General features: G+C 32.6%; 2 protein-coding genes across 2 annotated transcripts in view; both read right to left on the bottom strand.

The window, feature by feature from the left end:
- The window catches only part of LOC135835826 (inhibin beta chain-like), a 50,884-nt gene extending 46,088 nt beyond the window's left edge, over positions 1-4,796 (bottom strand). Inside the window, exon 1 of the mRNA XM_065350258.1 lies at positions 3,095-4,796. Coding sequence (XP_065206330.1) covers positions 3,095-3,380 — 286 coding nt within the window. The 5' untranslated portion in view covers positions 3,381-4,796. The remainder of the gene's footprint in view (positions 1-3,094) is intronic.
- A 6,012-nt stretch (positions 4,797-10,808) lies between these two features.
- LOC135835825 (oocyte zinc finger protein XlCOF26-like) lies at positions 10,809-12,867 on the bottom strand. The gene is made up of 2 exons (XM_065350257.1): positions 12,715-12,867; positions 10,809-12,563 (listed from the first exon to the last, which is right to left on the bottom strand). The coding sequence occupies exon 2, from the start codon at positions 12,522-12,524 to the stop codon at positions 11,550-11,552; it is 975 nt and encodes a 324-aa protein (XP_065206329.1). The 5' UTR covers positions 12,525-12,563; positions 12,715-12,867; the 3' UTR covers positions 10,809-11,549.
- Positions 12,868-12,914: the final 47 nt, after the last annotated feature.

Below are 12,914 nucleotides of genomic sequence, written 5' to 3'. Positions count from 1 at the left end.
TTTTTTTTAATACAAAAAAATCAACATTGAAAAAATTTATCTGAAATCAAGGAGCAAAAGTCAATTACTCAATCAGAAATCACCAAAAAAAATCTAAAGCTAATGAAAAAAAATGCAAATTCTGAATCACTGTCAAAAAATTTATCCTAAAAATCACCGAATAAAGATTCATTTAAAATTATAGCCTAAGAAAACAATCAAAAAACAAAAACTAAATTCAATCATAAAAAAGTTTGATTGGGTACCTATTCCAAAAAAATTAATTAAAAATCACCATCACAAGAATTAATTCAAAATTCATTTAGAACCACAAAAAAATATGTATAAAAAAACGGTTGAAAGGGCTCCGAATGGATTTTAATTTCAAAAAATCGCGATAAAGAAAATAATGGCTGAAATGGATAGTAGGTAAGTACGACGAAAAATTAACAAATTTTGTTATAAACATTTTTTTCTTACTCTAAAATTTAAAAAGTTTTTGGAATTGAAAAATTGGTAATAATATACTCAATAAAATTTTTAGCAAATCGAAAATTTTTGAGTTTCAAAACCATTTTAAGTTTTGGAGTAAGTTATAAAAAATGATCATAACAAAATTTGTTCATTTTTCGACGAAGATTCATTTCTGCCATTTTTTCTTCGTTACGAATTTTTGAAATTAAAATTCATTTGTAACCCCTTCAATTTGCAAATTAGGCAAAAAGACGTGATACGAGGTAATTTCGTTCATTTTATGAAGTAGGTACAACCGACCCACATGTTCAAAATTGGATTTTGGCTCGAAGATTTTTAAAACGTATTTTGCACCTCTAATTTAGAGGGCAGGCAACACCTTCACAGAAAGTTTTCTCTTAGTGGTATCGTGGTTGTATCCAAATGGACACCCTGTATATTCCAAAAGCGTTGGCTAAGCCGTACAACTACATATACCTATCCTTATTGTTAGACATTTTCTTCTCAATTTTCCAAGTTTTCATTTTGTTTGAAAAATTATAGCTAAAAAAATGATTTACTTCCTAGCTAATCGTAAATTAATGTACAACTTTTACATGGATTCTACTATTCTGAAACAGGAAAGAATTACAACATACTTTCTTCCTTTTTCAACCAAGTCTCTATGTACCTACCTAATTCCATGAGACGACGACGTGGGGAATTAATTTTTGAACATCAATAATATTTTCCTTTTACTATTTGAATTGTGAATTTTCAAAATCTGTCCCCCCCCCACCTTCGCTTGGGATCAATTGCTATATTTTTTCACGAATCATTACAATATCTTGATTTGGAAATATTTTATTCTAATTTGTAAAAATATCAAGAGTTGAAAAATTGACTTTTCGGATCAAAAACACTTTTGTAGGGTTAAATTATGAATTTTCGACATTTTTGTCATCTTTCCATTCGTACTAATTTCTTTTAAGCATTATGAAATTTCCAGCAACTTTTATACGGATTTTTAAAATTTTAAAAGACAGATTGAATTAAAAGTATTATAATGTACTTAATTTTACTTTTTTGCATTATGAATTTTCCGAAGCTTTTGCCCTCGCTTCGCTGTGACTGATTTCAAGTTCATGCAAAAATGTTCTAATTTTCAACATTTTCAGAGAATACTCAACTCGAGAAATTCTGAAAATGAAACCAAATCAATTGGGAAAATGCTAATTTCTGGTTCAAAACACATCATTTAATTTTTTGAACTCTTATACGGATTTTTCGTTTCAAATTCCCCCCCCCCCAAACGTTTGAATCATCTCTGCTTGAGAGAATAACTTGCTGTTGAACTTCATTTTGAGTTGAAAAAATTGAAATAATTGAAGCTGAATTCGCATAATTCATGCTCTTAAACATACAGGGTGTCCCCAAAAACGTATAAGTACTACTTGCATTTTCAATCAAGACACACAATTATGGTATAAACTGAAGTAAGTGTAAGAAATAAAAATGTTCATCAAATGCATAGTAAGAGTAGGTAGTCAAAATCTAAGTGATATTTTTCATATTAGTCAGCCGACCTTACCAGGGGTCGCTTCAAATTTTTTTAGCAAAATAATATTTTGTGAAAGAATATCTACAGCACTGAATAATAGATTTTGAAATGATGCTGTTTGGATATTAGAAAAAAAAATTTTAAATTAAAATTTATGAACATTTTCCATCAATTATTATTTTTTTAAATCTTGAGGCAATATTGAGAAAATGTACTAAGTATCAACATTTTAGGCGTTCCAGGTGAGAGGGCGGAGAGGGAGACAAACGACGAGTATCAGTATAAAACTGGAAGGAACCAAAGTTGTAGAGAAGTGGATTTTCAATCGTTTGTGTTGATAGCTTTTTTTTCTTAAATAGGTATACCTTCTTCATTTTTGAAATAAATATGTATTTGTAAAAGAACTGCAATTTTTGAAACATTGATTTGAATTCACCTGCAGCTTATTTGGCCTTGCTCAAAAACTTTCGTTCCTATTATGTGCATGTGCTAAATTTTTTTTTTTACATTCTACATTCATAATTAAATGTTTTCTACATATTCGTAACAAAGATTTGTCCCATCAAGAAAATTGAGTGTTTTGCTCACTATACATACCACCCAAATACGTACGTAGGACGTAGGTACTCAAATCCTACTTTTGGCAGATATTTGATAAGACACTCTGTTTAGGTTTAGATACGTACTGTATTTGTGATACTGAGGCTTAAAATTTTTGAATATCACTCATTCTAGCCATTTGATAATGTTCTCATGCAACTTCATCTCTTTTTCAAAATAGTAAAATTACGTCAGACTATGCATTTTATGGCCTTTAAAACATACTCAAATATTCATTTGTATTGTACTATAGGTTCTGAGAATTATTTAGGTATGTTCATGAGTTTATTGAGAACCATGCTGTAATATTAAAGTAAAGAAGCAGGTATTCAAACATCAGGAAAATTGGTCTCAAACAACGATCTTTTAACAATTTAACCAGTGGACGTTGGCTATACACGCCATTTAAAAAAGCACACGTATAATTAAACCATATGCATATCTATCTAAAGCACTCGTACCTGTATATGTACCTAAGGCAAACACTCAAAATATACTTACAATACTTTTCGGTGGTTCTTTCGAAGTGGTACTCGGTAGTATTCGGAATCGGAGGTACTCTTTCTAATTGAGATCCAATAGTATAATCGTCCATGGATATATTAGCTGATACCGACTGACTAATATCCGTATCGCTACTACGCGACGATTTCTTGCTACGTTGATTGTTGTGATGATTACGAAAATGATGCGCGTAATTATCGGCGTTAATAATTGTCACTAATAATGTCATTGCTAATCCGTACCATTTCCAATAGCTTTGGAACCCCCAGAATTTTTTCTTCATGCCTTTTTAATAATGCATTCAACCTGATTTTTTCTTCTATAATTCCTTCAACTTACAAAGGAATCAGGTTTCTTCTTGCCCCGATGTTTGTACGTAACGGGGTATCGGAATGTCCAAAAATGCAACGTAATCATTATCGCAAGTCGATTACGTTTTTACATAATTATGAGTTCGATTTCAAGTAGGTTCCTACACTTGGGATGGATACAGCTGTATAGGTGTACACGTTCCAATAATGAACCAATCAATTATAATAACACCGCGAATCTCGTATTCGATGTTTCCGGTCGTGGGTATAGAACATTTCCGCACCTCGCGAACGGAATTACAAAAATTCAGTCGCGATTATCGAAAATACGAGTACATTAGGTATATGTACTACATAAATAGGTACTGATATACTGAAGAGTTGAATTGACCATGTATCTATACTCGAACCAGACGATGATTAATATTTTTCTAATAGGTATAATTAACACGCGTATTGAGAGACGTTCGCGGCAAGTATACAAGATATCGCAAAATATCACAGAAAAATTTTCCCATATACCGACGACGATGACCACGAATCACTAAAAATTGAAGAAAAAAATTAACGACAAAAAAATATCTATCGGATGATTAAATATCGAAAAATACTGTACAATTTAACCGGCTCGTCGACATATGCTGATCGCGAAATAATAGTATAAGTAACTGTATGGGATATTTGAACATACCGAAGCATGGATAATCAGTTACTATCACATATCGGCATTATAAAAGCCGACACAATCACCGCGGGTACACACATAGTGGAATCGCCGAGGCGCATGCTCTGTCCTACCAACAATCAGCTGGTATGTGTGGCTAGGATGCTGAAGATGCATTGTTTCTCGCATTATTCGTACCACCACGTGGTTTTGTATAATTGACTTTTCGGACAATTAAAAAGCAGTTTGTTTCGTTAATTAACCCTTCTGCGAGTGCGAATTGTTTAACATATAAAATGGACAAATGTTGGCGACCGACGTTGCGCTGCTTTATCGTTTAAATTTATTAATTTTTTATTTTCGCCAATGACGACTGGTTGGATGGTTCGTTGGTTCGTTGGTTCGTTGGCTGTATACGGAGAATAGCGAACAATATATTTTCCATTGTTCCATATCCGATCCAGCGACTGGCAACTCGTATATGAGCGATTGTAGCGCACGAGAGTATGATGAGGATGAGGAATATCGCGTGTATTGTATTCGTAGCTCGATCAAAACCATTACTGTACCATTTGTCTATGTTTTTTTAAATGCAGGTTAAGCTGGGGTATTTTATGGTTGAATACGCCGCATTCCACCAGTCCTCGTGGTAATTACTCGTTCTTTTTACAAATTGTTCAAACTGTTGCTGCTTCATAGGTACATACCTACGTAGTACGTATATGTCTATAGGTACTCTTATTGAAATTCGTTGGTTCACTCGATATGTGTTGTACTCGTATGTGCAGCAAAATTGTCTGTATGAAAAATATCGACGGCTGGATGTAGGATGACATTTCTCTTCCAAATTGTCCAACTTGTTGATGAAATTCGATGGAAATTGGAGATTGATATTCATCGAGCAGAACTGGATTCGTCTGGTAAATGTGATTCGAACTAGAAAACTGAAAAAAAAAAATCCATTCAATTTTTCTTGCGAGAGATTTGAACTGTGATATTTTTTAAATTAATTTTGAGGCTAAAAATGATGCCCACTCCGCCGAATAATTTGAAACTGCCTTTGAAAAAAAAAATTCTTACAAGGGAGTGTTTTCGAGGTGATTGCCTTCGATTTGGGTGAGACTCGCCTTTAAAAAAAAAAAAACAAAGTCCGAAACTCCCATAGCCAAAATTTAGCTGAGAGTCGACCGTTGAAATTTTTCACAACACCGGCCATCATCTTGACTCCGTGACCTACCTACTAACTAAAAATGAACTCTCATGACAAAAATCAAGCACCTGCTTCATTTAACCAATCTATAGTCAAAATTTACCCAACAATCATCCCATTAAAACAATAACAGATATAATCAGTACATACAGGGTAATTCACGAATAAATTCTAAAATGAACAATTACTAAGGGAATTTCCAAGTACAGAGAAATCTGCGATGGCGCCAATCTCCAGTACGCTTTTGATTTTTTTTCCTATCATGACCTTGCGAAGTATAGACAAGGGCCAATAAAATTTTTTAAAATAGTTATCATCACCGAGTTTAAAAGTTTTCCAAGCTTACATAATATTGGGGTTCGAAAGTACAGAATACAGATACTTACATAAAAAAGAGAAAAAAATCGTTGGATAATTAGTCTGAAAATTATGCATGTAAGTTATTAAAATTTTTCTTAGTGGTTTTTACCACACACTATCGTACGTTTGGCTGGAGTAATATTTTCTTCTAAGTATTATTGCGTTGAGAAACTTTTTAAAAAGTGGAATGGAAAAATGCAACCATAAAATTGTATTGCGTTTTGCTTTCAATTCTTGTAATAATTTGCCAAATACGAGCGGCACGATCGTTGTAATGGAACTTGTTAAAAAACGAAAGTAAACGAAATATAACGTTAAATAATGCGATGAAGTTTTTACCCTAAAGTTTGAGTGGATTATTCTTTATTGTCTCAAATATGTGAATGTGACTTTCAAAAGCAGTGCCACTTTAATAGGTACATACCAACTTTAAAGTAGGTTACAATTAACCAAATTTATTATCATTGTTTTTCAAAAATGTTACAGATTTTGGCTTGAAATTATCAACAGATTTTTATAATAAAAAAATAGAATGTGCGATAAATATCGACCTAGCTCGGTTAATCAAATTTCACTCAAATACGGAATCGAATGCAGATTAGCTCGGATGAGCTGCTTTTAAAATAGCGCCAGGTAGTAAAACAGCAATAAGACTGAATTTTCCACGAAAATAACTATACGTTCCTATGAAACCAGCCACTATATAAGTAGGTATGATAACATTAAAAATATAGTCATTTTCTCCGAAGTTTAATCTGGATTAGGTTAAAGGTATTCGCTAAGTAACCGCACACATATATTAAAAATATTTTTAGGACTGATCAAGTGGATAAGAATAAATGGAGTTATTCAACTGACCAAAGAAGATTGACAGCCAAGTTTAAAACTTTCCACTCGTTTAAAATATTTTCCAACAGTCATATCATTCATAACTAGTTCAACATTGAAATATTTGCTACTCAAATACATGTAGAAGCCACTCAATGTAACCTAAAATCAAGCTGAACTTGAAACCAAATACCACGAAGCACGAGCATCAGTTCTTGAGATTAACGATATGAAATTCACATTTTTTTTCCTACTGTAACATTTTGGTAAGTGTATACCTACCTACTACATACATATTACATACTGTTTATTACGAAACTGTATTGTTATTATTTCATATTTTTAAAAGCATCTAGTTATACCTACCAAATGAGAAGAGCGTGTAGTTTGTGCAGTATTCCGTTCGGAGTAGCAAAGCGGTGCCGGAAAAAAACAACTCGGACAATAGTGTACCCGATAAAATCATAAAAGATACCTCTTTCTTCTAAATCATTATTCATTACTCACGTTGATTAGACGAGATATATCTTACACCATGTCGGACTCATGCGGAGAAATTCTTCACCTATTAAAATAAAAACACTACTGCTTTATACTTGATACTACATTTCAGATAATTTTCTTGAGGGATATGGTAGGTAGTAAGTAACGTAGGCGCCGTATGAGCACCAATTTATATCAAATTCTTCTGCTTTACCAACGAGGTATGATTTCATAAAATCTTAAGAGTCGCGACACTGCCGACACTTCATATTTTTATACCTACAGAATTCCTGGAAATGTGACTGGGTACCTATTACCTAAGTTCTGTAACTTCATTCGTCCATCTCTTAAGAATGAATTCATTTGTTTACAAATGGACTGCAATTTCTTCGAAGCTCTGAATTAATAATACATTTCATAATTCTAGAAATCATGAAGAGGAATTTAGCACAATCAAAAAACGTACTTACTTGCTGTATTTACTCGTTCGGCTCAGATCTATTGTAGAAGGTACTTCCAGTTTCCAAGTAACGAACGCAGACAAAACATCGGTGTGATTGCAATAATCCATATCGTCGGGTTATTGACCAACTCATCGATTGTGCACTAGATGAATCGACATAAAATTAAGTATATCGTGAGTGAATGCGTTGATTACTTTTGTGATGGTGAATGGTGATGGAGGAAATACATGTACCTACATTGCAATTTCATCGATGAAAAATTCGTCAAGTGACCCCAATAATGTATTATGTATTCCTGTTCCTACTAATTCGGAGTCAACGAACATGTGTTGCACTCTGGCGGTGAAATGCATGAAACACATGTTATCATGCTGAAAGGGGGACATTTCCATACTCACGCACGCTTACACTCGCGCACACACGACTTGTCGAGATGCGAATGAATGTGATTCTCTGCAAAAAGTCCCCCTTTCAGCAAGTCGATGGTGGCGCCGCCACGAGATGTTAACGCCGAATGGCTCTCAATGGCTTCATTGAAAAGAAATATATACCTACTCCTCTCATCCTCTTTTGTGACCATTACCGTACCGAAAAGTTTCAAATGTTGATTCTGCCAAGTGGTAATCTAATCTTCCGTTGACTGCATGAGCTCTTCTTCCAAATGAAAAAATTCCAAAATTATTCCAAAACTTGAAAAAAAATTCAAAACTCCCCGATTATCAATCATTTAGTGATAAGAGGAGCACGTGTTTACAAACATTAAACAGTAGCCATGTCAGGCAATGAAGGTAGGAGGGGGTAAAGGGCCTGCAGCAGTGCAGCTGCCCAGCTGGGCTGCAGAACTTGCGACATCTGTGACACTTCCAAAAAGATGACATATTTTTTTAAATTTTTTTTATTGAGCTTTAATTTCAAAAATCATTTTTGAAAACAATTCTCGATCTCGTTTACTGCAAATAATAGAATAGGTAGGTAGTTCGTAATTTTTACAGAAATTGAAAATCTCATCGCTGAAGTACATGGCTTTGGGTGAATTTTTCATACCTACCGTAAGCATACTTGATCAGTTGATCCGTTGATAGATGCTTTTAAGATGGATAAATAAATCATCTTCGATTCAATAAATCAAAAGCTGTAGTGAAAAAAAAGAAACTTTCGTTGGTATACTTCTCGTTCCGCATACTTTCAAAGCTAATTTCACCACCTGTTTAAAATGAGTATATAGTTTGTACGTGATTAAAAGAAACTAAGTATACCATGAGAACGATCAATTTTTATACAAATTTCAACCTTGAATATTGAGGCGTGTCCGTTTAGCCAACATAAATATAAAAGGCGACAATAACATTAAATCGAAAAGTAATTAATTCTTAGACTAGTAGTAAATCAAAATAAAGGCGCCAACATTCATGAATACATTATTGGTAAACCAGATCTCGTTAACTACACATTACCTTACATAGGTATAAGACCTTATTAGCATAAAAGTAAAAAACGGTCAACGCCGAAGTGTTTAAAGTAAAGCATATTCTAAATGTACGTCTTCACAGAGATACACAATAACATACTCGGCGAGTATAAAATGTCTATAAGACACTTGTTTTGTCTCAATAAACACCTACTTTTACGCGATGAAGACAAGCAGCATATAAAATTTTCCATCCAATGTACACTATGGATGTGACTTATTAAATTCGAGATATAGCAACAGCGCCGCGACATCTTTTATTTTTTGCATTTGTATAATTTATTGTATGGAGATACGCGAAGTGTAACGGTTAAATTGCAAGATGACCTTAGGTGATTTAATTCTCGAAGCGTTAACAAAAAATTCAATTACTATAGGCAACTGTAGCCTATATGGTTTCGGTCATAAACAGCGAACAGATGCCTCTGAATGACATTTTAACTTTCTAGAACATACGTGAATATCTTGCGGCGAGCTTGCGTCATATACGACACTTTCTTCGAGTACATTACGATGAAAATAAATTAAGGCACCTTTTGAAAACTGATAAAACTAGAACTAGATTAGCATTGTGGTATTGGAAATCACTAAAAAAAAACCTAACGGCCACACTGATGTAAAGAGAAAGAATAAAAACCTTGTGTGAGGTCCTCTGCAACTATGCAGAATGTCGATTACACGATATTAATAATGTTTTACTGCAGTTGGATAAGTTCCAGCTAAATTATTATGTTGTCCTTTCGATGGATGTATCTATAAGTAGGTATGTACAAGAGTAAAGGTCCACACACGTAAGGTAGATATACCTAGGTAGTGTTAGAATGTGAGGGTTTTTTTTTGGTAGGTATTTTATTATTGTACACGTTCGAAAGAGATGTTATTTTTAAAATTCGTACCTATTAGTAAAATGTTATTAGTTGCAAAGAATGTATTAAGGTTACAGAATTACATCTTGCACATGTCCTTTTTTTGTTATTTACCTTACATAATAAGCTAGGTAGTATGATATGTTGATATGTAAGACGCCACTATAATGCGCTGTGTGGGCATACCATCGCCTCAAATATTATAAGTTAGACCGGTATCTTATTATAGAATTAAGTAAATTTTCATTAATTCTATATTGCGAATTTTCCCTAGGGATAAATTTAAAACTAATGGGTTAGGTGGTTTCGAAAATACCTGTTGAAAATAACGATATAAATTTTGCATAAAAATTGCGATCTGGATTCCTATAGTATGTAGCTGGGTTTTTAGTCAGTACATATGTTTTTCTGATTTTTCTGAAAAAAATTCTAATTTTAGTTCTTTTATTTATCATAAGCAAATTGACCCACATAATTTTCAAAAATTTTGCCCAAGTCGTGGAATTTAGATAAAAACGTTACTGATTTCATGGCTAATGAACATACGATTGCTCATATCGTTCGCCTAATAGCCTACATTAAGATTGCTCGTAATAATAACTCTTCCCTTCCTCCAGATGACAGCTCAAACATATTATTTAGGCAAACGCCGAAGCTGTCAATTTCAAGTGTTATCATAAATCGTATCCAAATAGCAAAGAAATTCTAATTACGAGCTGGATTCAAAATAATGAAGCAATAAAATACCAACCACACCAAAACCTTCATTATTCGCATACTTTGTTTTTAAATTATACCTACCTTTAAAATTTCAGGGATTTATTTATCGGCCAGATTAATGAAGAAGTTTAAATACGGATAAACAATAAACGTATCGAGCTATCGACATAGTATAGTGTTATTTATTAGGTACTAACATAAGCGTACCTATAATCTTTCCAAATATGACTTCTACATCGATTGCTAATTAGAACACATCTATTAAATATATACGTCAGCAAAATTTATTCAAATCTCATTAGCTTCATAAAATGCACTTTTTTGTACTTCACTATCGAACGTAACTCCTTGAAACGATTTTCACTTAAACCAGTTTACATGTACAAAATAAAACTACGATAAATCATGTAAAAATTACCTGCGACAGTTTAATAAATCAGCTATAACTACTTGGTTAAAAAACAATCAATTACTTACATGGTGAAATAATTCTTTAATAAATTTCTCGGAGCGTAAAAAACTTGGCGTGATCTCTTGAATTTTATTATTAGCAAACGCTCAAGGAGTTATACTTATTTTCATATCTTGAGAAAAACACCCGCTTTAATTTTTATTGAGCTGTACATGAATAAAAAAAATTGACCACATCACCTAACTAGGTATTTATCGAAATTTTTCTCAAGTCGATTCATATTATGTTTGTGGTTGAAAAAAGTATAAAAGGTATGTTTACATTGTAAAATAATATCTGAACTGGATACGTCAGATAAGTTTTTATTGTCAACATTTTTTTAAACATAGAAATAAAATGATAAAAACTTCAAATTGTGAGAATAAATACATAAAATGTAGGTACCTACTACAATAATAAAATTAAAAAATTGTGAAGTTTTACAAAATCAATAAGTAGATTCGTATCAGTGTTAGATACAACATTAAATAAAATCGTCAAAAATCTGCGTCATGAAAAATAAAATTACAAAAAAAATACAAAAATTAACTTAAAAGGAAATCACAGAATAATACTACATAACACCAAAAAAAAAATCACGACGAATTGAAAAAAAAATTTAATAATCTAATTAGTCTGAGCTTGCTTCAGCTGCTTCCTGTGGAACGCTTTATGTCGAGACAAACAAGATTGATATTTAAACGATTTTCCACAATAACAATGGTACAGTTTCGCAGCATTATGCTTAAGCTGGTGCTGAGTAAAACACGATCGTACGGAAAATGTTTTATCACAAATTTTACACCGAAATTGATTTTCAGAATGATGACTTGCGATATGCTTAGTCAAATCAGTTTTCCATTTATACTTCTTACCACAGAGATCGCAGGAATACAGTTGTTTTTGAAAATGAGTGTTTAGATGTCTCGTTAGAGAAAAATTGAACGAAAATGATTTACCACATTCTGCGCAAGAAAAGCATTTCGTAGCTGAGTGCTGTTTAACATGTCTTATTAAACTATGCACATGGTTGAACTTTTTGTCACATAAGGAACACTTGTAATTATTGTTACCTACATGACTAAGAATGTGATTTTTCAGCGTATAAAAAGTTTTAAAATTTGAATTACATATGTTACATGTGAACGAAGGTTCGATAAGATGATCTAAAACGTGTTTTCTCAAAGTTATTTTGTTGACAAATTTTCTCTCGCAATGAGCGCATTGAAAGGTCTTCTTTAAATGTACCCTGGCGACGTGTATCTTCAATTCTTTAACGGTTGAAAACAAAGATTTGCATGTCGAACAGATGAATAGCAATTTTTTCTTTTTTTTAATCGTCATACATAAACGTAAACTTGTTTGTTTGTTGTCAATATTTTTTTGATATTTTTTATGAGCCAAATCTGAGTGAATTTCATCTATGTGATGAATAAAATTTTCGATACTGTCAAATTCTGTAGAGCAGGCGCTGCATTTGATTGAATTGGGATCGCAATGAATGCAAAACGAGTACACAGATGACTGAAAGCAATTAGAACATAGTTTTCCTTGTCTGCGAATGGTACTGATTTTTTTCTTGTCTTGACTTCGGAAATTCATGGCAAAGGTAGTGTGACTTTCCTTTCAGGTAATATGGATCTAAAAGAAAAATAAATTCAATTAGGAAACATGTTGTTTAAAGCAATTTTTATTGCATTTAATTGTGTATCTGGAAGTTTGAAGGTATGAGTGTATGATAATACGAATAACTTTCTTAGTTCAGTTGAAAGTCGCTAAAATGTTTTCTTACCTTTCCCTGATGAAGAGTCAACAGAAACGACCACAAATATGTATCAAGTTTCACTAGAAATTAATAACATAATCCTTTAACAGCATTCTCATTTCTTATTCTTAGTTTCGAAATTTTTTTCAAAAAAATAAAAATGAAAAAAACGTAAATAAACAAATTTTTTGATAAGAATAAAGATATCATGGTGTTTTTTCTTTTCT

Source organism: Planococcus citri, chromosome 2, assembly GCF_950023065.1.
Source record: "Planococcus citri chromosome 2, ihPlaCitr1.1, whole genome shotgun sequence".
In the NCBI taxonomy this organism is placed as follows: Eukaryota; Metazoa; Arthropoda; class Insecta; order Hemiptera; family Pseudococcidae; genus Planococcus; species Planococcus citri.
This window is presented reverse-complemented; position numbering and strand designations above follow the sequence as displayed.

Excerpts from the sequence above, each read along its gene's own strand:
- LOC135835825 (XM_065350257.1), bottom strand. The coding sequence starts at position 12,524 with ATGAATTTCCGAAGTCAAGACAAGAAAAAAATCAGTACCATTCGCAGA.